The sequence below is a fragment of the Mustela putorius genome, unplaced genomic scaffold (genome assembly GCF_011764305.1).
Source record: "Mustela putorius furo isolate JIRA1106 unplaced genomic scaffold, ASM1176430v1.1 tig00003853_pilon_pilon_pilon, whole genome shotgun sequence".
Classification (NCBI taxonomy): domain Eukaryota; kingdom Metazoa; phylum Chordata; class Mammalia; order Carnivora; family Mustelidae; genus Mustela; species Mustela putorius.
The window spans coordinates 15,029,336-15,055,656 of NW_025422005.1; the positions used below are offsets into that span (position 1 = coordinate 15,029,336).

The 26,321-nt window shown below is 41.5% G+C and overlaps 1 protein-coding gene across 30 annotated transcripts in view; it reads right to left on the minus strand.

Annotated features, from left to right (window-relative positions):
• Positions 1–25,702, minus strand: part of EIF4G3 (eukaryotic translation initiation factor 4 gamma 3) — a 346,931-nt gene extending 321,229 nt beyond the window's left edge. For 15 of the 30 annotated variants that reach the window (XM_045063904.1, XM_045063903.1, XM_045063901.1 and 12 more), the window contains exon 1: positions 25,403–25,692. In XM_045063904.1, the coding sequence (XP_044919839.1) occupies positions 25,403–25,617 (215 nt within the window). In that variant the 5' untranslated portion in view covers positions 25,618–25,692. Of the gene's footprint in view, positions 1–25,402 lie in introns of all 30 variants that reach the window. The other 15 variants (XM_045063902.1, XM_045063894.1, XM_045063898.1 and 12 more) reach the window with 4 other exon arrangements.
• Positions 25,703–26,321: the final 619 nt, after the last annotated feature.

A 26,321-nucleotide genomic window follows, 5' to 3' on the forward strand; every position in this document is an offset into this window, starting at 1 on the left:
AGAGGCAGGCAGAGAGAGAGGAGGAAGCAGGCTCCCTGCTGAGCAGAGAGCCCGATGCGGGACTCGATCCCAGGACCCTGAGATCATGACCTGAGCCGAAGGCAGCGGCTTAACCCACTGAGCCACCCAGGCGCCCCCACTCTTCACATTTAAAGCAGTTGGGATACGAACCCCAAAGTTCACCTCCAGAGCCCAACCTCTAAAAACCACCTCTCTCCTCCTCCACCCTCTTCCCCAATCCCCTCTTCCTCTCTATTTGTAAATAAATACCAAAAGATCTGTAAGAACAGACACACTAAGTGATAGCTTATAATGATCTGAGTGGAAATCAAGTTTATCATATATTTAAACATGCAACATATATAAATTGATATGATTTATATTCATTATAATACATATGCACACATGCACTATTTTACTAAGTTTTGAACATCACCTAAGATTTCGATAAATACAGGAGTCTAGGATATGAGCAGATAATTTTCAAATCAGGAAATAAAAGCTAACATGGGAGAAAAAACAATCTTTTTTTTAACGATTTTATTTATTTATTTGAGAGACAGAGAGTGAGAGAGCATAAGCAGGGGGAGCAACAGAGGGAGGAAGAAGCAGGCCTCCCTACTGAGCAGGGATGCCCCTTCATGACCTGAGCCAAAGGCAGATGCTTAACTGGCTGAGCCATCCAGGTGCCCTGAAAAAACTAAATCTTATAATAAAAGAAACGCAAATCAAAATTGTGTATCAGTTCACCTATCAAATTCACAAAAACTGAAAAACTAGAATATTTGATGCTGGTAAAAATACAGCAATATACATCTATTATCCTAATGTTCACATCTGCTACACCAGTAATTTTTACTTTATTAAGGAAATATCTGATATATTGAAAAATGTTATACACAAAGATGTTAGTCTCAGCACTTCTTTTAGTAGCAAAATTGTTAACTTAATAATCCAGTGATACGGGTTGTGTCTCTAGCACATATACAGAATATTATGAAAAATAATTAAATCATTAAAGCACTCAAAATGTTTACTGAAATAGGAATAGGTCAATGCTAAAATACAAAAAACAAGGGTGCCTGGGTGGCTCCATCGGTTAAGCATCTGCCTCTGGCTCGGGTCATGATCCTGGAGTCCTGGGACCTAGCCCCACCTCAAGATCCCTGCTTGGCTGGGAAGCCTGCTTCTCCCTCTCCCTCTGCCTCAGCTCCCCCTCCTTGTGCTCTCTTCCTCTCTATCTCTGTCAAATAAATAAATTTTTTTCAAATATAAAAAATAATAAAATGATTTACACAATTATTTACAGCTATGCAAAAAAAATGCATGTACATAAATACATATACATACATATGTACGCAAAACATGCATACATATATATATACATAAACATACAAAAATTCTGTCAAGGAAATATATCAAGGTATTAACAATAGTTATCAATGGGTAGTGGAGTTTTCATTTTTTTCCTGTGTGTTATTACAATGATCACATGGCTGTTCTGCAAAAGGGAGCTTTTTTTTTTTTCCCTAAAGCAGAAAAGCCTTTTCTCTTCATCATATCAAGAGAGTAATTAATGAATTATTTGTCACTGTCCAGCCGGATATACCACATCTCACTGTTTGCTAGGCAGCATATCCCAGCGGTCCTACATCATACCCATCTCTGGTCACAAGCAGAAAGGATGGAAACTCAAGCACAAACATACCCTATCCAAATGGCAATGTATTCACTTTAGGGAGTGGCTTAAGCAGCACATGCAGCAACTTCGTTTCTCTATTCAAACCACTCTCCATCTCTCACCTTAACCTTCTAGGTTGGCTTTGGATGTGCACAATACTCCTCACAGGAGCCACCCACAGAGACAGACCTTTATACTCCTCTACTACACGCCACCCACTTTGTGCCTGAAGGAAACAGTATTCCCTTCAGTAAATTCACCAAGTCAGAAAGCACTATCTTGCTGGACACTTCTGTCATCAACTGATACAGACAGGTAGGCCGTTCTGTTTTCTGAAAATAGTCAATCTTGCTCAGCAAATGACAGCATATGCTAACATTTCATACTCCTATAGAGAATGGGTGGTGTCCCTGCTAAAGGTATAAATTACAAATCCCTCCCAACAACAGAATCTGCAATAAAGTAACTCTTCGACAAGAAAAGCATAATTCTCAGGGCAACCACCTTTAAAAGAATCCTGACCCAGATCCTATTCCCCAGGCTGCTCCTCCTGCATCGTGGCAGGAACCACAGCAGTCAGTCTGGTACGATGCCTGCCCCTGCGGCAGCAGCAGCCATTTTTGGCTCACCCCTGCAGCAGCCCAGATGAAAGCCAGGACAGTAAGAACAAGATGGCAAAGGACTTTAAAAAGCAAACTCAGGTAACAAATACCCGGCAACAGGAGAAAATGTTGCACAAATCTGCCACATTGTTATAAAGGCTTTTTTTCTTTCTTTTTCTTTTTTTTTTTTTAAGATTTTATTTATTTATTTGACAGAGATCACAAGTAGACAGAGAGGCAGGCAGAGAGAGAGAGGGAAGCAGGCTCCCCGCTGAGCAGAGAGTCCAATGCTGGCTCCATCCCAGGACCCTCACTCACATCATGACCTGAGCTGAAGGCAGAGGCTTAACCCACTGAGGCACCCAGCCGCCCCTTCTTTTTTTTTTAATGGTAACTCTTTTAAAGTAGTTTAAATCAAGTCTCTTCATGTCATGCAAACAAATTTGGGGAGATCGGCACTAGTATTGATATTATGGAAAAACAGATTAATTTCATCAGAATACCTGAAGCAACACACAATTCATAATTCCTTTTTACTTAACTGTTAACCAAAAACATGCCCTCTCTCTTCCCTGGATTCCTTGTCAAAAATCTAAAAATGTATTTTAAATCCTCTTTACTCTCTTAAAATAATGAATATAATTTAATGTCTTTCCTGAATGCAGAATATACAAGAAGTCACATTTTAGCTTAGTTTCATTTCTGAAAATAGAAATAGCTTTATTTATCTGATTACAAAAATAATACCTGGAGAGTTTTGGGGTTTTTTTTTTTTTCTTTTTCTTAAGTAGGCTCCATGCCCAGTGTGGAACTTGAACTCATGACCCTGAGATTAATGGTTAAAGAAAACAAAAATCGCCAAATCTCACCAGCGAATAGAGATCTCTATGAACACTGCTGTTTAACCAAACACTATTAAAATATTTTTAAGATAGGGACGCCTGGGTGGCTCAGTTGGTTAAGCAGCTGCCTTCGGCTCAGGTCATGATCCCAGCGTCCTGGGATCGAGTCCCACCCACATCAGGCTCCTTGCTCGGCGGGGAGCCTGCTTCTCCCTCTGCCTCTGCCTGCCATTCTGTCTGCCTGTGCTCGCTCTCTCTCCCTCTCTCTCTCTGATAAATAAATAAAATCTTTAAAAAAATAAAAATAAAAATAAAAAAGTAAAATAAAATATTTTTAAGATAAAATTTGATCAGACATGCTTTTTTAACTGGCTTTCACAAAATAAATGTGGACCTTTTTTTATTTTAATTTTAATATTTTTATGTAGGCTCTACCCCCCAACATGGGTCTGGAACTTAAGACAGAGATCAAGAGTTATATGCTCTACCAACTGAACCAACTAAGTGCCCCTGGACTTTTTTTTAATGTAAGTAAATGTTCTGTAACATTTTTAAGGGTTATCTAATACTTCAATGCATATACAGTCCATAATTCCCCCAAAATCCCATTACTAGGCCTTTAATGTGTTTCAAAATGTATACTATTATAAATGATGGTGTGGCAACAATCAGAATTTTATTTGAACACCAACTTTAAAAGTACAAGGCTATAAAAACAGAAGGTACTTAAAAATAAAAAGATGATTTCAAAGTAATCCTTGGATATATGTCTAAATAATACCTTAGGACATTATCAAAATGTAATATGGGGCGCCTGGATGACATGGTTGGTTAAGCGTCCAAGTCCTGATTTTGGCTTAGGCCATTATTTCGGCGTTATAGAATCAAGCACCACATCCGGCTCCACACTCAGCAAGAGTCAGCTTGTCCCTCTCCCCCCACTCCTCCCTCCACTGGAGTGCTCAGAAGTACGTGCGCTCTCGCAAATAAATAAAATCTTTTTTTTTTTAATTAATATAACAGTAGTTCAGTTTCTGTTATGTACATCTAGGGGCACATGAAACAAAATCTTAGGTCAAACGGTCTGAAACACCCCACTTGGGAAAAGAGATTAATTTTATTCTCTGTCTCACCCCACATACTGTTTTAGTAAAACAGACTAAGTTCAATCAAGACAACAGCAGAGCCTGGGGAAGCACTGAAAGCAATATAATGAGGTGAAACCGATCTAGGATTCTAACGGTATTTCCGAGGCCCATCTTCAGATTGGAGTATGGGGAGATTAAAGGCTCAGAAGAGGTTCTAAAGACTCCTAGATCTCTAAGTGACAAAGAACCAAGCACTTAGCAAGAGCAGCTGTGCTTAAAACTCTATCTACACATTCTGTTACAGAAATTCCTTCGGGTTAACAAATTTATTTGAGAAGGCCAACTATTTCTGGTTCTGAATCCCTTAGACGGAATTAGCCAAACCTGCTAATACTAGGAAAAGGAACCAGAACAGTAAAATTCCCCCTCTTCAGGACGTTCACCATGGAGCTTCTTTATGAAAATGAGTTCATTCCCTTCCAACCCACAGACTGGTTCCTAATTCAACTTCAATTACCTTTCTACCCTTCATTAGTAGTAACGGTATCTACCCACCATGAATTCAAGAACCTCCCCCCCAAGCGTTTCTTATGAGATCAATAGTGATTATTAACTGATGTGATTTTATATCGTATAATGAAATAAATCCACATTTGAAAAATCTGCATAACCTAATGAGCCAATATTTTCCAAATGACCAACTCATGGTATTACATAAAAATCACACATGGGTAAAAAGATCTATTCAAAGTACAATCAGACCAACAGATTTAACTGCATGAGAAGTTCAAGGACATGGTTTCTAAAAAGAACCTACACCCTAGTTTTGGTGTAGTAATAAAGAAGATCCACAATTATCTGAGAATAACATTAAAACCCTCCTCTCCTTCCCAACGACGTATCTGAGTTAGACAAGATTTCCTTCAAACAAAACATAGAGCAGAATGCAGAAGCAGATGTAAGAATATAGTTTTCTTCCACTAAGCTAGACATTAAAGAGATTTGTAAAAACAATACTATTTAGAAAAGCTTATTTTTCATTTGTCAACTTTATGCTAATATAATGGATCTGTTATTGTTATTTAAGTGAGTATTTTTAAATTGTTTTAATATCTAATATTGTAAATATCAACAAGTAGCCCACCTAACAAAAGCTCTCTGAGATTCTCAACAATCTTCAGTAGTGTAAAGGAGTCTTGAAATCAAAAACAAAATCTGAGAACTGCTTTTTAAGTCAATGGTTTCACTATGCTGTCTGTGGAAAATCTGCCATCAGTTTCCTGGAGTATGGTTTCCAATTTACAGAAATAAAATCTATGGGGAGGAGGGACATGCCTGGATGGCTCAGTCGATTAACCAACTCTTGGTTCCAGCTCAGGTCATGATCTCATGGTCGGGGAATGGAGCCCAGCATGGAGCTCTGCACTCAGCACTGTGAAGGGACTACCTGAGATTCTCCCTCCCTCTCTCTGCCCCTCCCTACACACACACACACACACACACACACGCACACACACACACCTCTCTCTCTCTCTTTCTCACTCAAATAAATAAGATCTTTAAAAATAAAATAAAATCTATGGGAAGTTTTCATTTCTGAAAGGGATTTTTTTTGCATCAAAAATCTAAATCACTGGGACACCTGGCTGGCTCAGTCAGTAGAGAATGTGACTGTTGATCTGAGTTGTGAGTTCGAGCTCCCTGTTGGATGTGAGATTACTTAAAAATAAAATCTTAAGGGCGCTTGGGTGGCTCAGTGGGTTAAGGCCTCTACCTTCATCTCAGGTCATGGTCCCAGGGTCCTGGGATTGGCCCCGCATCCAGCTCTCTGCTCGGCGGGGGGCCTGCTTCCTCCTCACTCTCTGCCTGCCTCTCTGCCTACTTGTGATCTCTGTCTGTCAAATAAATAAATAAAACCTTTTAAATAAATAATAAAATCTGGAAAAAATCAAAATTGCTGCTTTAAGAGCTCACATAAATTTATATAAGCCCCTTTCATAATGTCAGTATCAGCTTAATCAGCTTATACATTTGCTAATAAACTGGTTCCTAAATGTTCTCCACTTCCCTCACTTACCTATTTTCTAACTAGATTGGAAAATTATCAGGGTCAATGCCACTTTCTTTTTACTTCTTCACACAGTCCTCCTACAGCCCATGGCAGAAATTAAATATACGCTACCCCTATAATGGTCACTTATGGCCACTTGCAGAATAATGGGTTATTTTTTTTTTAAAGATTTTATTTATTTATTTGACAGAGAGAGATCACAGGTAGGTAGAGAGGCTGGCAGAGAGAGAGAGAGAGGGAAGCAGGCTCCCCGCCGAGCAGAGAGCACGACGCGGGACTCGATCCCAGGACCCTGAGATCATGACCTGAGCCAAAGGCAGCGGCTTAACCCACTGAGCCACCCAGGCGCCCCGAATAATGTGTTATTTTTGAAGAAAAGCTAAAAAGCACATCTCAAGGATTTCTAGACAGAAGGAAAAAGTCCTTGATCATTCAGAAGACTATAATGGCTTAATTCTTATAATTAATTCTTATAACCATCAACTATGGCATCTACCACAGTAACTTTTTTTAAGATTTTTATTTATTTATTGAGATAGAGGCAGTGAGAGAGACCATGAGCGAGGAGAAGGTCAGAGGGAGAAGCAGACTCCCTGTGAAGCTGGGAGCCCGATGCGGGACTCGATCCTGGGACTCCTGGATCATGACCTGAGCTGAAGGCAGTCGTGCAACCAACTGAGCCACCCAGGCGTCCCCCACAGTAACATTTTTATGTGTGTGACATTTCTTATTGATAGTTGAGACCATCTGAGAAGGTGCTGAGTTAAAGGATTTCCATGATCCTTTCCAACCCTCATATTCTAGACTCTGAATTCCTTTTATTCTCAATCCCAACATTAAATAATGCTGGACACTATGGTTGTTTAGGGGCTGAATGATGAGTCAGCAGGTGAAGCCATTTGTGAGAAGCAGTTTCATTACACTTCCAACAACAGAGAAGCCAGCAAAGACAGCTGCCATTGTTTACATTGCTGAACATGCTGTCGGCTTCACGAGCCTGTAAAACCACCTATTGTCAGCAAACTCCATTTTTCTTAGTTAAGGGTTAAGAAGCACCAGACTTAACTACCAGCTCCAAAGCACATGAACAATCTCTTTTCGCAGAACAAAACTACTATTAAGTGCCTAAAAGAACATTCAAAAACCATTCTTGCAACTAGAAAATGCCTCCGTTTACAATAACCCAGGTCCCTTCAGAGACTACTGTTATACATGCTCGGACACAGAAGTCCTTCCGATAGGAAAAACAAAGGCAGGGGCGCCTGGTGGCTCAGTTGGTTGAGCAACTGCCTTCGGCTCAGGTCATGATCCTGGAGTCTCAGGATCGAGTCCCACATCAGGCTCCCTGCTCAGCGGGGAGTCTGCTTCTCCCTCTGACCCTCTCCCCTCTCAAGATCTCTCTCTCTCTCAATAAAAAAAAAAAAATCTTTAAAAAATAAAAATAAAAACAAAGGCATTTAAAACACACACACAATGCTGTTAACTATTTAAAGCACAGTTCAGAGCTTTTTTGACACAGCTGAAAGTAAGCAGGCAAAACATGAATTGCTAATCTTTTTTGAGAGAGCAGAGGTGGCCAAGCTACCTGAGTTGAGTATTTGCAACTCAGTTTCACTTCTCAGAACCAAAAGGGTTTGATCTTTACGAATCCTTTTGTCCTGGGGTGCCTGGGTGGCTCAGTGGGTTAAGCCACTGCCTTCGGCTCAGGTCATGATCTCAGAGTCCTAGGATGGAGCCGCATGAGCACGCATCTGGCTCTCTGCTCAGTAGGGCTAACCTGCTTCCCCTTCTCTCTTTGCCTGTCTCTCTGCCTACTTGTGATCTCTCTGTCAAATAAATAAATAAAATCTTTTAAAACAAACAAACAAAAGAATCCTTTTGTCCTGCGAACCTGGGTGGCTCAGTCAGTTAAGTGATTGCCTTCGGCTCGGGTCATGATCCCCAGGTCCTGGGATCAAGTCCCGTATCAGGCTCCTTGCTCAGCAGGGATCCTGCTTCTCCTGCCTCTGTCTCTCTCTGTCTCATGAATAAAGTATTTTTAAAAAAAGAAGGTTCCCTTCCAAATATATTTTTCAGAGTTGTGATTTCCAATGAAGGACTGAACTGAAAAACACCTCCCAACTGCTTTCTAGTTTCATATACAACACCTCATCTAGGCATTACACCTAAATTAATTTCCCTTTTCATTTTGAAAGCAGTCAAATTAACCTAGTATTTCAAATTCCTAGCTAAACTGATAAGGAATTACAGATGTATCTATCTACATATGTGTCTAGCTACTTATCTATATAAACATCTATGTATATGTCACCACAGTGTCATAAGACATTATGACAAAAGATGCCCTACCTTGTACTAAGCAGGTACTATTCACCATTATTTGAGTATCAAGATCATCCCTTATAAACTATAAACTTATAAATTTATAACCTATCTACTATGAATCTGCTACTAACGATGCACTAACTTAAATCAAAACTGTACCTACTTCTTAAAATATATAAAAGTTCAAGTGATCTTTAAATGCATATTGGGTAACAATCATGGAAATTTACATAACTCCAACTTTTCCTTTTTTTATAAAAAAATTTTTTAAGATTTATTTGAGAGAGAGAGAGAGAAGATGAGCAGGTGAAGGGCAGAGGAAGAAGCAGACTTCCTGTTGAGCAGGTAGCCAATAGGGGGCTCAATCCTGAGACTCCGGGATTAAAACCTAAGCCAAAGGCAAATGCTTAACCGACTGAGCCACCCAGGGGCCCCAAGTTTTTTTTTTTAATTTTTTCAAGATTTTATTTATTTATTTGTGAGAGAGAACGAGAGCATGTGCGCACAAGCAGGGGGAGCAGCAGGCAGAGGGAAAACCAGGCTCCCCACAGAACAGGGAGCCTGATAAGGGACTCAATTTCAGGACCCTGGGATCATGACCTGAGCCGAAGGCAGACACTCAACGAACTGAGCCATCTAGGCATCCCAGCTCCAAGTTTTCTTGCATAAAAATATCTAAGCATGTTTCATAAAACTGGAAAAATGCAGATCAGAAAGTAAACAAACTCAAAGTCATCCTTAGGAAAAGTATACTTGTGTTTGCTCTCTGACAAATAAATAAAATCTTTAAAAAAATAAATAAATAAAAAGGAAAAGTACATACAACATACTTTCAAAAGTTCCAAGCAAAAATTGTAACTCACATGTCAATCTTGGATTTGAATTATTTACTACAAATACCTAACTCAATCCTGCCTCCTAATAACCCTCCAGAATGGTCCTTTAAAACTCTGAAATGACTGCACTGGCACCTGGGTGGCTCAGTGGGTTAAGCCTCTGCCTTCTGCTCGGGTCATGATCTCCGGGTCCTGGGATCGAGTCCCGCGTCGGGCTCTCTGCTCAGCGGGGAACCTGCTTCCTCCTCTCTCTCTCTCTGCCTGTCTCTCTGCCTACTTGTGATCTCTCTCTGTCAAATAAATAAATAAAATCTTTAAAAAATAATAATAATAAATAAATAAATAAATAAAACTCTGAAATGACCAGATCATCCCCCTAGTCTACAGCTGATAGCTCCCCGCTGTCATCTGGGTGACAAGTTCCTTAGCCTGGCTTATAATGCCCTTTCTGTGGCCTCCACCTGTCCACTGCTTCACTCCAAACTGTTAGCTTACCAATGGTGAACAAGTCAGTTTTCCCTGAGTCTCTGTATGTGCTGATTCCTGGCTGGAATACTCTTCTTCCTACCATTATCTTTCATATGGCTCATTCATACTTTCAGACACAGTTTAGAAGTATCCCCTTCTCAGGAAGCCTCTCCCTTCATTCCTCCCAATCCTCTTCCACCCCCAAGACAGATGACCCTCCTCAGAGCTCAGTGGTGTGTTTATTGATTCCTGTTTACTTACCTTCTTAAATATCTGTCTCCTGTACTAGTAAGCTTCTCGAAGGCAAAAACTATTATTTCTAACTCCTCAGTGCTCACCAAACATTTATTGAATGATTAAGCTAGAATACATAAACAACAAAACAAATTTTTCTTTAAAACTATGAAAAGGGACGCCTGGGCAGCTCAGTTGGTTAAGCAACTACCTTCAGTTCAGGTCATGATCCCGAGGTCCTGGGATCGAGTCCCACATAAGACTCCCTACTCAGTGGAGAGCCTCCTTCTCGCTCTCCCTCTGTTGCTCCCCTGCTTGTATGCTCACTCTCTCTCTGTCAAATAAATAAATAAAATCTTAAAAAAAAAAAAAAAACTGGGCGCCTGGGTGGCTCAGTGGGTTAAAGCCTCTGCCTTCGGCTCGGGTCATGATCCCAGTGTCCTGGGATGGAGCCCCGCATCGGGCTCTCTGCTCAGCGGGGAGCCTGCTTCCTCCTCTCTCTCTGCCTGCCTCTCTGCCTACTTGTGATCTCTGTCTGTCAAATAAATAAATAAAATATTAAAAAAAAAAAAACTACGGAAAAAATATCCCAACTCTGCTTTGTTTTACACTCCATGTGAAACAGCTTGCCAAATCACCAGTTGGTAAAAATATTGGACTAAGAGGTTCCCAATTTGTAAACCAGTCTCCTTAGGTCCATAAATTCATCATCCACAAGCTATTTTATTTCAAAAAGCCTGAAAAATTATAAGGAATAATGAGGAAAAGACTGGCTAAATAAACATCAGTTCCTTTTCTTCTGCTTAAAATTTGCCAATCAAGAGTGTTAACAATGGGTTTAGCACACTGTGTTGAATTACTGGTCAACATATAAAGATCTTTCATTAAAAATGTGAATTTATTTTTTTTAAAGATTTTTATTTATTTGACAGAGAGAGACACATCGAGAGAGGGAACACAAACGGGGGAGTGGGAGAGGGAGAAACGGGCTTCCTGCCGAGCAGGGAGCCCGATGTTGGGCTCGATCCCAGGGCCTTGACAATCCCAGAGATCATGACCTGAGCCGAAGGCAGACACCTAACGACTGAGCCACCCAGGTACCCCTAAAAAGATTAATTTAGGGGATACTTGGGTAGCTCAGTCAGTTAAGCATCTGCCTCTGGCTCAGGTCATGATCCCAGGGTCCTGCAATCAAGCCCCACAACAGGTTCCCTGCTCACCCTCTTCTCTGCCCCTTTTCCCTACTCGTGCTCTCTGTCTGTCTAAAATGGATAAATAACATCTTTTTTTTTTTTTAAAGATTTTATTTACTTATTTGACAGAGAAATCACAAGTAGGCAGAGAGGCAGGCAGAGAGAGAGAGAGGAGGAAGCAGGCTCCCTGCCAAGCAGAGAGCCCAATGCGGGACTCGATCCCAGCACCCTGAGATCATGACCCGAGCTGAAGGCAGCGGCCCAACCCACTGAGCCACCCAGGCGCCCCAATAAAATCTTTTAAAAAAAGAAGTGAATTTAGGCATACCTGGATGGCTCAGTTGGTTGAGCATCCGGCCCTTGATTTCGGCTCAGGTCATGATCTCAGGGTCATGAGATTGAGCCCCGCATCAGGCTCCACACTTGCCTGCTTAAAACTCTCCTTCTCCCTCTGCTTCTCCCACTCCCCCACCCACCCCCACCACAAGTTCTAGAGCTCTCTCAAAAAAAAAAAAAAGAAAAAAAAAGCAGATAGAGCACACAACTCTTGACCTTGGGGTCATGAGTTTGAGGTTCACACTGACCTAGAGTTAACTAAAAAAAAAAAAAAAACCAAAAAAGTGGATATAAAGTAATGATTTCATAACCACTGCCCAGAATCCCAACAGCAGCCTATGAGTAGCCAAGGTAGGTAGTGATTTAAATCCATTTAAAGTTTTTATATTATAACATATGTGAATATTATGGACACTGGGGAGGGTATGTGATACGGTGAGTGCTGTGAAGTGTGTAAGGCTGATGATCCACAGACCTGTACCCCTGGGATAAATAATACATTATGTGTTAACAAAAATAATTAGAAAAATATATATGTGAATATTATAGAAGCAAATTAAGCTTCTTTAAGCAAAATAAGCAAAAGTATAAACTTAAATATAAATACCCAAACCAGAGCCCACCAAGGACTAATTTTAGGCTTGCAAAAAAACCCTGGGAAGAACTTCTCTTCAGTCTCCAATCTTCCTTAAATGTAGGAACAATTACAAAGGCAGAGTTCAGAGTTTAAATCAAAAGTCTACCTGTCACTTATTCAATGTCACTTTCCCCATCTACATAAAGCTCCATGGAAACCTAATCTGGAAAGCTGTAAAAGACTATGCTTTGGGGGTTCTCTTTCCTCTTGGCAGCTGCTGCTTCCTCTTTTCTCGTTTCACCATCCTCATCACATCAGCAGGTGCTGCATGGACCCCTAAGAACCTGTTTTCCTCTTAACTCTCTCTGTTGTGCTTTATTTCCACAAATTTGTTTTTCCAGCCCTTTCTCTGCTCACCAGACTTCCATCTCCTTATTTCTAAACATGTTTTAGAAATGTCCATCTCTTAACCAAATAAGATTTTCCATTCACATCAGATTCAACATGTCCTCAACTGAATTTATCTGCTCACTACCTCAAAACATGATATATAAAATCAAATTCCACATCTTCTTTACGTCATCACCAACAGTATCATTTTCCAGTCTCAAAGTCTTGGAGTCAGTTTTAGCTCTTTTCATTATTTCACCAGGATATTCAAATCTCTAACTTTCTTTGAGAGCTTTCATGATATAATCACCCCTTCCTTTTCATCTCCCTCTAGACTACATGTGCATCAGTAAAATCCTGGAAAACCTTAAGTGGGTCTAGCATATTAGTCTCCATGCTTCTTATCGATCTCAATCCATCCAGCACGAAATTCATCTTCCTCTAACTACCAAATGTGTTAGTAGGTATCAGGTTTTCAAAAACTTTTGCTTGCTACAAGATAGAAGAACAGATACCCAAAAGTTTGCAAAACTGTCAAATGCACTGCACATTAGGTTTTCAGTCAAGCACATCTTCTGACTACCCTAAATATATTATCTACTGTATTTCCTGGCTGCTATAAAAGCATTTTTTTTCCCTCAACTGTAAATGTCTTCTCTCTTCCATCTACCCAAATCCTACTTCCTAACTCCTCAGTCCTCACTGATCTCTCAGGCCTCTGACCGCCTACCTCTATTTAGAGAGCACCTTAAATTCTTTAACTGTTTCACTAGAGCACTCACACTTCAGGATTTTTTCTTATCTCCATCCAGAACTAGCATATGCAGTTATTTAATAAACACCTGCTCCTTTCACCACTTAATAAATCACTGCCTATCTACTAAGCATCAGGCACTATTAACTTAATCTGTGGAATCCAAACAATAACCAGAATTTCCCTTCCCTTTTCTACTTTTCTCTTGTCTCAAGATTCCATCATGTTTCTCCTTCTCCCTTGAGCATCCTAACATTGCCATTTCTAGTTATCCTGTTCCCTTCAGTTGAGCCTTCAACTGAATAGTAACTAAGCTACTTTCAAAAATAGGATTCTAGGGGCGCCTGGGTGGCTCAGTGGGTTAAAGCCTCTGCCTTCGGCTCAAGTCATGATGCCAGGGTCCTGGGATCGAGCCCCGCATCGGGCTCTCTGCTCTGCGTAGAGCCTGCTTCCTCCTCTCTCTCTGCCTGCCTCTCTGCCTACTTGTGCTCTCTCTGTCAAATAAATAAATAAAATCTTAAAAAAAAAAAAATAGGATTCTAGAATACAAAAAAAAAAAAAAATTACTCTTCTCACTCTTCTCTCCAAATATTCAGAAAAATTAGGAAGGGTGACCAGCAATGTGTTTCTGAAGGTTATGTTGCCAGTTGGAAGGTTCTCACAACTGTCCTTATCATTGACGCTAATTTTCACATGTATCCTTATGAACAGACCAAAGCCTTCAATTTCACAAAAAGCAGACTTACTTTCTGTACCTAGACTCTGTGTTTGAGAAATACATGATTAAATAGAGAAAAGAACAATTACAATCTAGAGGAGACTAAGGAAAAATAATAACCAGATGCAATGTGGGACCTGAAACAGAAAAAGAACAGTGGAAAAACTGGTAAAAATCATTAGCTCTGCACTATAGTTGATAATATTGCATCAATGTTAATTTCCTGTGCTTGATAACTGTACTATGACAACTGAAAATGTTTACATTAAGGGAAGGAGACAAGGGATAGGAGAGAACTCTTACTATTTTGGCAAATTTTTTGTAGGTCTAGAATCAGTTCAAATAAAGTTTCTTTTTTTTTTTTTAAAGAGGATGACAATACTTTGCTATTTAGTTCATATGCTAATGTCAAAGACCTTTATAACTACGAGATCAAATACAAATTTTTACCAAGGAATTTATAGTGTCACTGGGGGCACCTGGGTGGCTCAGTGGGTTAAGCCTCTGCCTTCCGCTCAGGTCATGATCTTGGGGAGTCTGCTTCCCCCCCCTCTCTCTCTGTCTGCCTCTCTAACTACTTGTGATCTCTGTCAAATAAATAAATAAAATCTTTAAAAAAATAAAATAAAATGTCTTGCTGCTTCCCAAGTATTTTAGTAACATATACAGAAGTAGCATAAAGACTCCTAATTTTCTAAACTATATAGATAGGATGACTGTATAATTTACCATCCAAACCAGAACCATTACAGGAGAAAGGAGATCTCTCATCACCTACTGGTAAGTCAAAGTGATCACTGCTGTTAAACACCTCAAATCAGTTTGAGTTGGTACAATACCTGATGCTTTGGCAAGTCATCAGCATCTCCCTCAACCTCAGGAACAAACACCCCTAGGAGAAGGGACAGAAAGCTAGACCAGAGATCCCCAAAGGAGATTATATAAGGGGAAATTAAGTCAATACATACTAATATGCTTATGTATTTTAATTATGATTTTCAGGGGTACCTGGGTGGCTCAGTCATTAGGCATCCGCCTTCAGCTCAGGTCATGACCCCACGGTCCTGGGATCAACCCTGAATCAGGCTCCTTGCTCAGTGGGGAACCTGCTTCCCCCTCTCCTGCTGTCCCTCTCCCCACTTGTTCTCTCTCTCTAAAATAAATAAAATCTTTAAAAAAATAGTAATTGTGATTTTCAAAAGAAAGTCAAGAATAAAATCACTGACTTTCCAGAGCAGCATTCAGCTTTTACTGCCTTGCCTAAAATGTACCACATTCAAGTACACTCACCCAGTCACAACACAAAACATAATAAGCTAAGGTCAAGTACTCTGCTGTCTACTTTTGAAACAGCAGTTACCCTCCAGAATTTGGACTGGTTCCAAATTCTAATATTTGTAAAAAAGACCAACAATATAATATTGAAATTATCAGATGAGTATGATATATTAGCCTCAAAGTCTCAAGAATATTAATCGGGTACTTGAGGGCATTAAAATTTTACATAGGTTAAGACCCACTTCCTTCATATATTTAATGAGCTAAGCTAAAGACATGCATACTTATTTATAAAACTTAAAAAGTAGATATAATCTTAAAACACCAGCAACCCCATTCCCACACTGTAATATTTCAAGTCACTGAAGAGACTGTGTGTGTAGAAAATTTTCATCTAAAACACTGTTTCTATTAGACCCAAAAGGTTATAAAAAGCCTCTTCATTACTGTAGTCTTTTTCTGAATAGCAGAAAGCATCCTTTTAGACAGAGGTGAGCTGTATTTCCCAATTTTAATTCTTTATAAGAATGTACACATTAGAATAGCCTGAAGGTATAACCTAATAAATAAAAAATCAAATTTAGCTTGAAAATTATATAAATGCTTCAGGCAGAACTAATATTCTATGTGAAATACAATAACCCAAGAATTTGTAACTTAAAATTTCAATTCTTCACAGAATAGCGAAATAGTCAAATGCCCTTACGTTATTTTTCACAAAGCTATCCTGCCCAACAGGAATTTATCTTAATAGAGATAGGCAAAATCTCTTTTGGGTAGCTCTCCTATCTTTTAGGCATTATACAAAAGGTGAAAATGATCAAAGTTCATTTATTCGCTAGGTTTTATTATATAAATAACACACCTCACCTTACAACTCATAACAAAAAGAGAACCTCATTAAAAACTGGTTAAAGGACTCGAACAGACATTTCTCCAAAGACAAATGGCCAATAAGCGCATGAAAAAACACTCAATAAGCCACCAAGGAAAAGCAAATTAAAACCGTAATGAGATACCACTTCACAGCCACCGGGATGTCCTATGATAAAAATGACAGATAACAAATGTTGGAACCCTCATACTTTGCTGATAGGAATGTAAAATGGTGCAGTCACTTGGGAGAAAGTTTGGCAGTTTCTCAAAACATTAAACATGGAGTTACCTTGGGGGCAACAGGGTGATTTGATTTTGGCTCTGGTCATGATCTTAGGGTCCATCATGATCTCAGGGTCATGCGATCTGCCCAAGACAGGTTCCCCACTCAGCAGGGATTCTGCTTGAGATTCTCTTTCTCCTTCTGCCCCCCCACCCTGCTCTCACGCATGTGGGCTAATACATAAATCTTAAAAACAAAACAAATACAGAGTTACCTTATAAAACCCAGCAGCTACACTCTAAGGTATATACCAAAGAGAAATGAAAACCTACATCCACACAAAGACAGTCACAGCATAATTATTTGTAATAGTCAAAAGGCTATGAGGAGCCTAGGTGGCTCAGTCAGTTAAGCATCTGCCTTTGGCTAGGGTCATGATCCCAGGGTCCTGGGATCGAGCCCCGCATAGGGCTCTCTGCTCCACAGGGAGCCTGCTTCCTCCTCTCTGTCTGCCTGCCTCTCTGCCTACTTGTAATCTCTGTCAAATAGATAAATAAAATCTTTTTTAAAAAAAGTTCTAAAACTGGGGCACCTGAGTGGCTCACATCATGATCCTGCTCCCTGCTCAGCAGAGGTATGCTTCTGCTTCTCCTTCTCCCTTTCTCCCTCCCCATACCTTCTCTCTCTCTCTCTCTCTCTCTCAAATAAAAATTTTTTTAAGAAAAAGTTCTAGGGGCACCTGGGTAGCTCAGTGGGTTAAGACTCTGCCTTCTGCTCAGGTCATAATGTGAGGGTCCTGGGATCCAGCCCCACATCGGGCTCTCTCCTCAGCGGGGAGCCTGCATCCCCCTCTCTCCCTGCCTGCCTCTCTGCCTACTTGTGATCTCTCTCTTCTCTATCAAATAAATACATAAATTCAAAAAAAAGTTCGAAAACTGATTTTGGTTATGACTGCACAGTTGTGAATATACTCAAAACCACTGAAGGGTACATTTCAAATCGGTGGCTGAACTATATAGCTCAATAAAACCATTTAAAAAAAAAAGTAATAGTTTCACACAAATGAAGTCTAACCTTCTCTTATATTGATTCAAAGCCCTCTACAATCTGAATCCATTATTTCAAATATTCTACGACAATAATCCTCCTCTCCAAGCACACTGATGAGGAGCCTCACAACCCAGCATACAGCATACTTATTTCATGCCTAAACCTTGGCTCCTGTTAATTACTCACTCATCACAATCCACTCCCCTCTGCCCATCTAAACCCTGACTGTAGTCTTAAGCACTTGTTTTAATGTTTTTTAAATTCATCTTTCAGTTCAAGTTCTGTTTCTTATATGCTATTTTCTAGGGCCTTGTTTCTGCTGGCAGATAGTTAAGTAACAAAGTAAGCAAGACACAGAACTGTATATGTAGTCCCACCCTGGCCCGGGGTTCCTGTTCCCTCTACAGTAACAGAAACACTCCTGGGACCCTGCCAGGATGGGGGAGATTGAGACAAATACTGCTGTCCCTCCAAAGGTCATTTTTTAGCAATAAAACTGTCAAGTATTTAAAAAGAAAAAAAATCCATATATGTAATTTAACCTTATAACAAAAGGACAGAATTTAAGCCCATTAAAGCCCATAGAAAAAAGTGCAAGAAAGAAATATACTAAAATGTTAACAGTACTAAGATTATGGGTGACTTGTTACTTTTCCGTGTTTTTTAATTTCCTGATTTGATTACGTTAGTTCTTACAATCACAAAACAAAATTTTTCATAGTAACATTTGACTATAAATGTTTTTCCTCTTTGGCCTTATACCAACCCTCATCATCAGTGTCTATACTTCAAAGGCAACTCAGCCACATTATATGACTTTGTAAACTGGGTCAATGCTATTTCATCTCAAACAAAATTATGAAACTATTATCAATTCAATTGCATAACAGTGCAAAACAATTTTAGAGCACCCTTGAATGCTAAATGTGAGTTGTGATGCCATCTATATTAGCCCTAAAATTTATCTTAAAGCTGATTTCCAGACTCTAACTTAATCAACATTTCAACAAATATTTACAGACTTCCTATCTGCCAAGTACTGCTCAAGCGGCTGTCAATTCAACAGCAAACAAAACTGACAAAAATTCTCTGCCTTTACGGACCTTACCTTCTATTGACAGAATTTAGTATCTCATAACTGGGAACGCACGTGGGCTTGAAAAAGTATAAAACTACTACTAGTTAATGAAGGTCATAAAAACTAAACTGACAAATTTCAAATGTACTTAAAATAGTTAAAACAGTCTCAAATTTCAGCTGAGGCTACAAGACAGTGAAAAACTCCTTCTGGATGGCAGCAAGCCAAAGAACTAGGAGCCATTTGAGAATTCAGAAGGAGCTTGGGATCTTGCAGTATTTCATCGATGTAAATCTCAGCTGCAGTTTTTTATATTCTGCTTCAAGTCAGGCACCTGGCTAAGAATCAGGAAACAGTTTCCTATTATATTAGCTCAAATTATTATTCCTAAAGTAAAAATAGATTGTATCTCATCACAAGAGTTTATTCCAGAACTTACTTTCCCTCATACTTCATAATGAATTAACTGTATTTTCAACCAAAGCAAGCCAGCATCTTGGCTGGTCACGGCAACCATATTTTATGGTCTCAACCCATCCCACTCTTCACCACCCAAGTCACAGAGGCATTTCAGTCTGTTTGACCCACTTGATCTTAGCCAAAAGGCCAAGAAGCAATCGGTCTGTTTGACTAAATCTAACATTAATAAGCCAAAAAACAGAGGCTTCTTATATCATGCTTCTAATGTTAGCATGCTTCTAATATCAATGTCACTGACCATCAGACAAAGAATCCATTAATAGGTCTCCATAAATCCTTCCCACCTACTTGCAAGAACAAAACAAACCTCAAACCATAATCTTCAGAATCATAAACAACTGTAATTCAAGAGTCATTTAATAAACTAGTCTAACTCCTTCATTTTAGAGGAACAGAAACTGATGACCAGAGCATTTATATGATTAGTCCGAGATAACACCTCTAAAAAATGGAAAAGCCAAACTCAAATCCAGATTTTTTTTTTTTTTACCGCAAATCAGGTACAGTTCTCAATACATCAAGCTAAATTTACTTATATTTCAAAGCTAGTTTCCAAGCCAAAAATCTAGTTATCAGAAAAGCAGGGAGTTATTATGAGATGAGTAGGAAGAAGGAGACCAGGAGACCAGATCTGAAATGTATCTTCTCATACTCTAATTCCTGGGATTATGGTGCAGAAGATACTTTGAATCTAAGGCAATTGTGTTTTGATAGCCACGGTGTAAGCTACCTCCTCTAGCTTCTCTGCTCCTGCTAAAGACCTGAATCATGACTGAAATCCATTTACTTAAATTCTATGCAGCAGCAACAGCAATGGAATTGGGAAAAGTCAGCGGCAGGAGAAAGCTCTAAACCTCGGGTAATTCTTACTCATCCTTCTAATGTAGTTCAGATGTCAATTTTTTCTAGGAAGCCCTAATTCCTCCCTCCTCCAGGCTTAAGCTCTTACAACAGAGTTATCATCACACTTGTTTCATGGTATTCTATCACTTACCTATCAGGACCAAATTCTCTGAGGGTAAAAGCTTTTCTTGAGATTTTATTTACTTGAAAGAGCACAAATGGGGCGCCTGGGTGGCTCAGTGGGTTAAAGCCTCTGCCTTCAGCTCAGGTCATGATCAAAGGGTCCTGGGATCAAGCCCCATATCGGGCTCTCTGCTCAGCAGGGAACCTGCTTTCCTCTCTCTCTGCCTGCCTCTCTGCCTACTTGTGATCTATGTCTGTCAAATAAATAAATAAAAATCTTTAAAATAAAAAAAAAAAAAAGAGCGAGCACAAATAAGGGGAGTAGCAGGCAGAGGGAGAAGCAGGCTCCCGTCAGAGCAGGAAGCCCAATGTGGGGCTCTATCTCAGGACCCCGGGATCATGACCTGAGCCAAAGGCAGATACTTAACCAACTGAGCCACTCAGGCTCTCAAAGGGCAAAAGCTTTTCAACCCTACACCAAGCTCTGAGTTTGGCATACAATATGTGCTCAATAAACAAATCAATTTTAAAACTTGCCACTTACACTGAAGCTCCAATATAAATGACTAAAACATGGCAATCTCATTATGACTTGTTTTAAAACACAGTTTTAAGGGGCACCTGGGTAAGCTCAGTCAGCTAAGCGTCTGCCTTCAGCTTAGGTCAGGATCCCAAGGTCCTCCCTCGCCCTCTGCCCCTCCCCCAATTCACGCTCACGCGCGTGTGCAAAAACACAGTTTTCAAATATTTTTTTACAGCAGACCTTTTCATAAAAATCTTATCAGAAACCCCAATGTGGAACAACAACGTATCAGTCCTTCAGTGGTTTAGTCTTACAGTTTGACAAAAAAAAAATCTCACTTTAAGACCTGTAAGCCTGTGACAGGGAGTAGCAGCAGCAGAGGCAAGAGCCAATGTGACTCAAGCATCTAAGTAACATTCTTCCTTCCCTATCTTCATCTTGCAATGGTCTCCCCCTCTACTTCCTAGAAGAGGATCCACCCTTTAGAGTATACATCCATCTCTGTTGATGGTGGGGCTTAGGAGTAGCAAGACTGCTGCTGCTTCATGAGCTATAGAGGTCTAGCTCCTAGTACCACATACAGTATTTTGCTGGAGGCCTTGCTAACTTCTGAACAAGCAGAAACAAGCACTCAATCAAAAGTACAGGCCTATTCGTACGATTTAAGGCTCAATGAGGTAAAGATAACCTACATGTCTTATGGTATGTGACTATGAATTAAAACAAGATACAGTAGAGGCTGAGAGCCTCTTTACTGCATACAGACCTTCCCCTAGCTACCTCCCTCTCTCTATGCAGATCTGGTTAAGAAGCAACCAAGCAGTAGAAAGGACATTCATGAGCTCTGGAGCCAGTCATACCACTATAGAACTGCAGACCCCTACTTACTAGATGGACAACCTCGGGAACATTACTTGAACTTCTCTGCTCTTCAAGTTTCCTCATCTGTAAAACCAGAGACAGTACCTACCCTCATTAGGGTTGTGAAAATTAAGTAAAATCATGCATGTATAGTACCCAGAACACTAGGCACTCAATAAATGAATACTATTGTTAATATTATGCAGATTTAAATTTGGTCAAGAGGCAAAGAAGAGGAAAACAAACGTTTCTGGCTTCAACCTATAAAACTGAAAATCAGGGACGCCTGGGTGGCTCAGTTGGTTAAGCAGCTGCCTTCGGCTCAGGTCATGATCCCAGGGTCCTGGGATCGAGTCCCACATCGGGCTCCTTGCTCGGCAGAGAGGCTGCTTCTCCCTCTGCCTCTGCCTGTGCTCGCTCGCTCTCTCTCCCTCTGTCTCTGACAAATAGATAAAATCTTTAAAAAAAAAAAAAAAACTGAAAATCAACAGAGAAAACAAAAAATTTTTTAATTTTTTTTTTTAAATAATATTAAATACAAAAACACCCTCAATGGGCATATTTGTTTTTAATAGATGTCACACCCAAAACAAAACAGCTGAGGACACAGGACACCAAAAAAAAAATTTTCTGGTTGCCACAGGCCTTTACCAAATTTAGTTTCTTCAAAGAACCCACTGCCCTGATTTTCTTAACCAAACTGGCTGCCCCAAAACAGTAACTAGACTCCCCAGAAGTGTCAGCAGCTCTGAGAGAAATTACACCGTGAAGTCTTTCCACATAAATAGAACACTGTGTATTCATAACAGACTGCAAAATTGTTCTAAGTCAGAACTTTTTGGGCACCGAAATTCAAACTCATTTATCTTTAATTATCTGAAAGGTAAGCAATTTCCATCCAAAGGGCTAGGCTTTTAACAGAAGCCCAAGAACCCCCTGAAAATGTAAGCAACATTTTTCTGTAGAGAGGGTCTATAAGCTTTCATCAAAATGTCAAAGTTGTTTGTTACGCAGAAAAGGTTAAGAATCACTTTTAAGATGCTCAACAGAGCTTCTGAGAAGTTCATACTGGGAAGCTGGGGAGGGCGTACCTCAAGGCAAGTACCTTCAAGTGCCAATTGCATAAACTAGTCACAGTGGATTATGTTATAAAAATTCTAAGCATATTCCTCCCTCACCAGTAGCACTTTTCACAGCAGGGTTTATCCTCTTTCATCCCCCACCATCCCTGCCACCCTCCATCATTCCTTGCCAGGCCTCAATCCCTGCCTCTCTACGGTCAAAGTCCTCTGTCTAAATGGCTTTATGGGCCTGCCGTGGAATAATGATGCCTAGAGGCGGTGCCAGTTGATATTCCAATTCATTATTGCCAACATTTCCCTTCATTTCTGATTTGTCACTTGAAAACTGAGTACAAATGAAGGACTCTATCAAGTGAATCTCCTTTCAGTATTTTCATAAATTTAAAATACTATATGAACTTATTAATGCAATTCAAACACAACTGCACTGATATATTTTGAGGAACTGGAGATTTAACCAAGCCATAGAAAAAGCAACTCCAGCCTTGCAGTCCAGTCTCAAAGCTTCGTGTCTATCAACTTACCACATGATGACCACTTTGATCAAACAAATGCAAATTCCCATACTCCCTCAAGATAGAAAAGCAGAATTGCCTTTTCAACCCATTTTAACCAATTCCCCATTACCACTGATAATATTTCATTATTAGTATGTTCTAACGAAATCTGTAACCTGTACCTCATTTACTATACAAACTTTGAGATTTTACTAATCAAAACCTTTCAGTGAGTAAAGCACTGAATTGTGAAATACATCAAGACTTTTAATTTCTTCTATGACATGAGACAAAATAAAAATTTAAAGCCACATAAAAACCAACTATCCCATATTTCTAAAACAGGTATACCTAAGAATCATCTCCACTGGAAATTACACCTTAAATTTATGCCCTTTAACAACTGTTGTAGTACCAGTAACTACTTGTGTCGCAACCAACTCAGAGCTTTTCTAAGTCCTTCTTTTGTGAAATGCATTGAGAAAAAGCACACTTGAAACACTTCAGTCACAGCTCTTTGTATACAAATAAAGCCACCAAATTCACCAAGCACTGGTCCTCACTTACCACTTTTTACGTCAAGAACACACACTATGGGCTTCCTTTCGATGCTTAACTGTGAAAATAGCTCCAAAATACAAGTAATGAAAAATTTACTAGGTGGCACAGTACATACATTTATAGCCCTAACCAAGTATGGGCAATCAAGACCAAAAAAAAAAAAAAGACAAATTAGAAAGGAATTCAAACTCACAAAGCATTCAGCGAAGATATGTTTAAGAGATCCAGCACTGAACTCCACCTTGAAGTAGGCTAATCGGCCAACCCTTCTTCCCCCCAAAGTAAAACAACTACGGATACTAATCAAAACTAACCAGATTTTCCATGAGCAACACTAAGGTATCACTAAGCATTCTCATGTGCGAAAAATTCTTAATTGAACAGAATCATGCAGGATAAAAACATTATGAAATCAGTACACACATCACACTGGAATGGAATTTATCTTTACTCTGCGCCACACCGCCTGGATTGAATAACAATATTTAAAGAACAGAGAAAAGGACACTTGAGAGAAACCAAAAGGATGACCTGAAATGACTCTAGAAGGGAGATACCTTTCCCTTCTCAAAGTAATCGATACAGACAGGAATCAAACTACAGACTGTGAAATCGTCTGTGGACTTCATGGCAGTTATTTACTCACACACCCTACTCTCCCTGGAAGTCAAACACAAAATGACACAAATACAAAAACACAACACATCTAACATCCAATGGTTATTTATTGATTTACACAAATACAACGGGGGGCGGGGGGAGAAGATGCATGATGAAATCTTATTCTCAGGTCCGTAATACCTTTCTAAATCTCCGTGGAATTAATGAATTCAACGTTTTACCTTCACCGGCTAGTTTCTGACTAAAATACCTCTACCTCGTCATCAAGTCTTTTCAAACAAAGCTATACAATCGAGCAAATAACATGAAATTAGATACATTCAAAACCAGGCTCTCCTCCAGAAACCCTGATCCCCTCTAGTCATCAGGCCTAAGAAGAGGAAATTAAAGCCTTTAAAAATATCCATCATAACACAAGCCTTCCAAGAAGTGAGACTTTCGGGGGTGATGGGTAATGTCAGTTAACTTCCTCTTCCTTTAAAAAGGTCAAAGACAGGGAAGCGTTCGGTGTAACATTTCCTCCACAGACCGCGTTCCACCACAAACCACATCACAACTCCCCCCATCGCTAAACATCAGCCAGAGGGGGTGCTTTCTGCACATTTTCACCGTAGAGTTAAAATCCGACTTACCTCAGAAACGAACTGAGCTTAGTTTCAAACAGGAAATTTACCAATAAAGTTTATTATGTACTAATAATAACAATTAGGGAAGCCCACCAGGCCCCACTGCAGGGGGAGAAGGGAGAGGAAGAAGAAGAAGAGGAGGAGGAGGAGGAGGAGGAGGAGGAGGAGGAGGGTGTAGTCCTCACAACAATCAGAGAAAAGCTTTCCCTGCAGGGCTGGTCCCAGGCACCAGCAAATTCCGCCTAATAAAGGGGGGCGGGGGGTGGCGGGGGGAGGCGAGGAGAGGGGGAAGGGTCCCCCAGCTCTAAAAGGGAAGGGCTGCAGAGGCCGGGCCGAGCGGAGCTAGTTTTCACAGTAACTGCAGAGGGTCCCGGGGTCCCCCGCAGGGCTGCTGCCGCCTGAGCACCCCGAAAGCTCCGGCCGAGCCGGCCGCGGGGGCTCGAACAGCAGCCCCTTCCCCGGCTGGGCTGTGACGGCCGGCAGGAGGCTCCCCGGGGAGCCACGGCCCCCCTCCCCCGGGCTGCGGCGAGGTGCCTAAGGGCCGACAGGAAGGTGAAAAGGATACTGTTGGGGCGCCTGGGTCTGGAGGGCCCTGATGTTCGGGTGAGGAGGGGCCGCTGCCGCCGCCGCCGCCGCCGCCGCCGCTGCCGCTGCTGCTGCTGCCGCCGGGTGAGGAGGCGGTACCGCTGCTGCCGCCGCCGCCGCCGCTCCGGTGCCGGGTCCGGTTCCTGCTGCAGCCGCTGAGCCTGATTTCAGAGCCGGTTTCTGCGGTAAACTCATGGCAAAGCGAAGCCACCAACCCCCCCAGAGCGGGACCGGGCGCGCCGGGGTGCAGGGGCCGGGGGCAGCGGGGGGGCGGGATAGGGGCAGACCCGGGGAGGCGGCGGGAGCGGGGGGCCGGGGGGAGGCTGGGAGGAGGAGGAGGAGGGGGCCGGGGCCGGTCACACACGCCCGCCGCCGCCGCCGCCGCCGCCGCCGCCGCCGCCGGCAGCAGCAGCCGCCCCGCGGGCCAGCACCACCGGCTGCCGGTCTCCGTGACAACGCGACCCCAGGGGGGGGGCCGGACCCGGCGGGGGCAGGAGGCGGAGAGACCGGACCTTTCACGGCAATATCCTCATGGGCCGGCGGCGGGGGGTCTTTATCCCCCTCCCCGGGGGAAGCGGCGCCCTTCTCGGTAGCGGGGCTCAGGCGATGCCGGCGGATTTTCTTCACTCAACGAGCAGAGCATCCAACATGGCGCTGCGGCCGCCTCCAGCAGTCCGGCAGGACGGCCGCTCGGAAAACTTCGGGGCTTTTCGGAGCGGCTCGGAAGGCCGAGAGTGGGAAGCGCCTTCGGCTCTTTCCGGAGACTGCGAGCGGTCGGGATTCTTCGGAGACGCTCGGGGGCGTCTTCGGCCGCCGTTCGGGAGAGCTCTGGGGCTGACTCGCCTCCTCGGGAAAGATCGGCGAGGGGGCTTCCCAGGCTCGCTGCGGCGGGGGTGCTG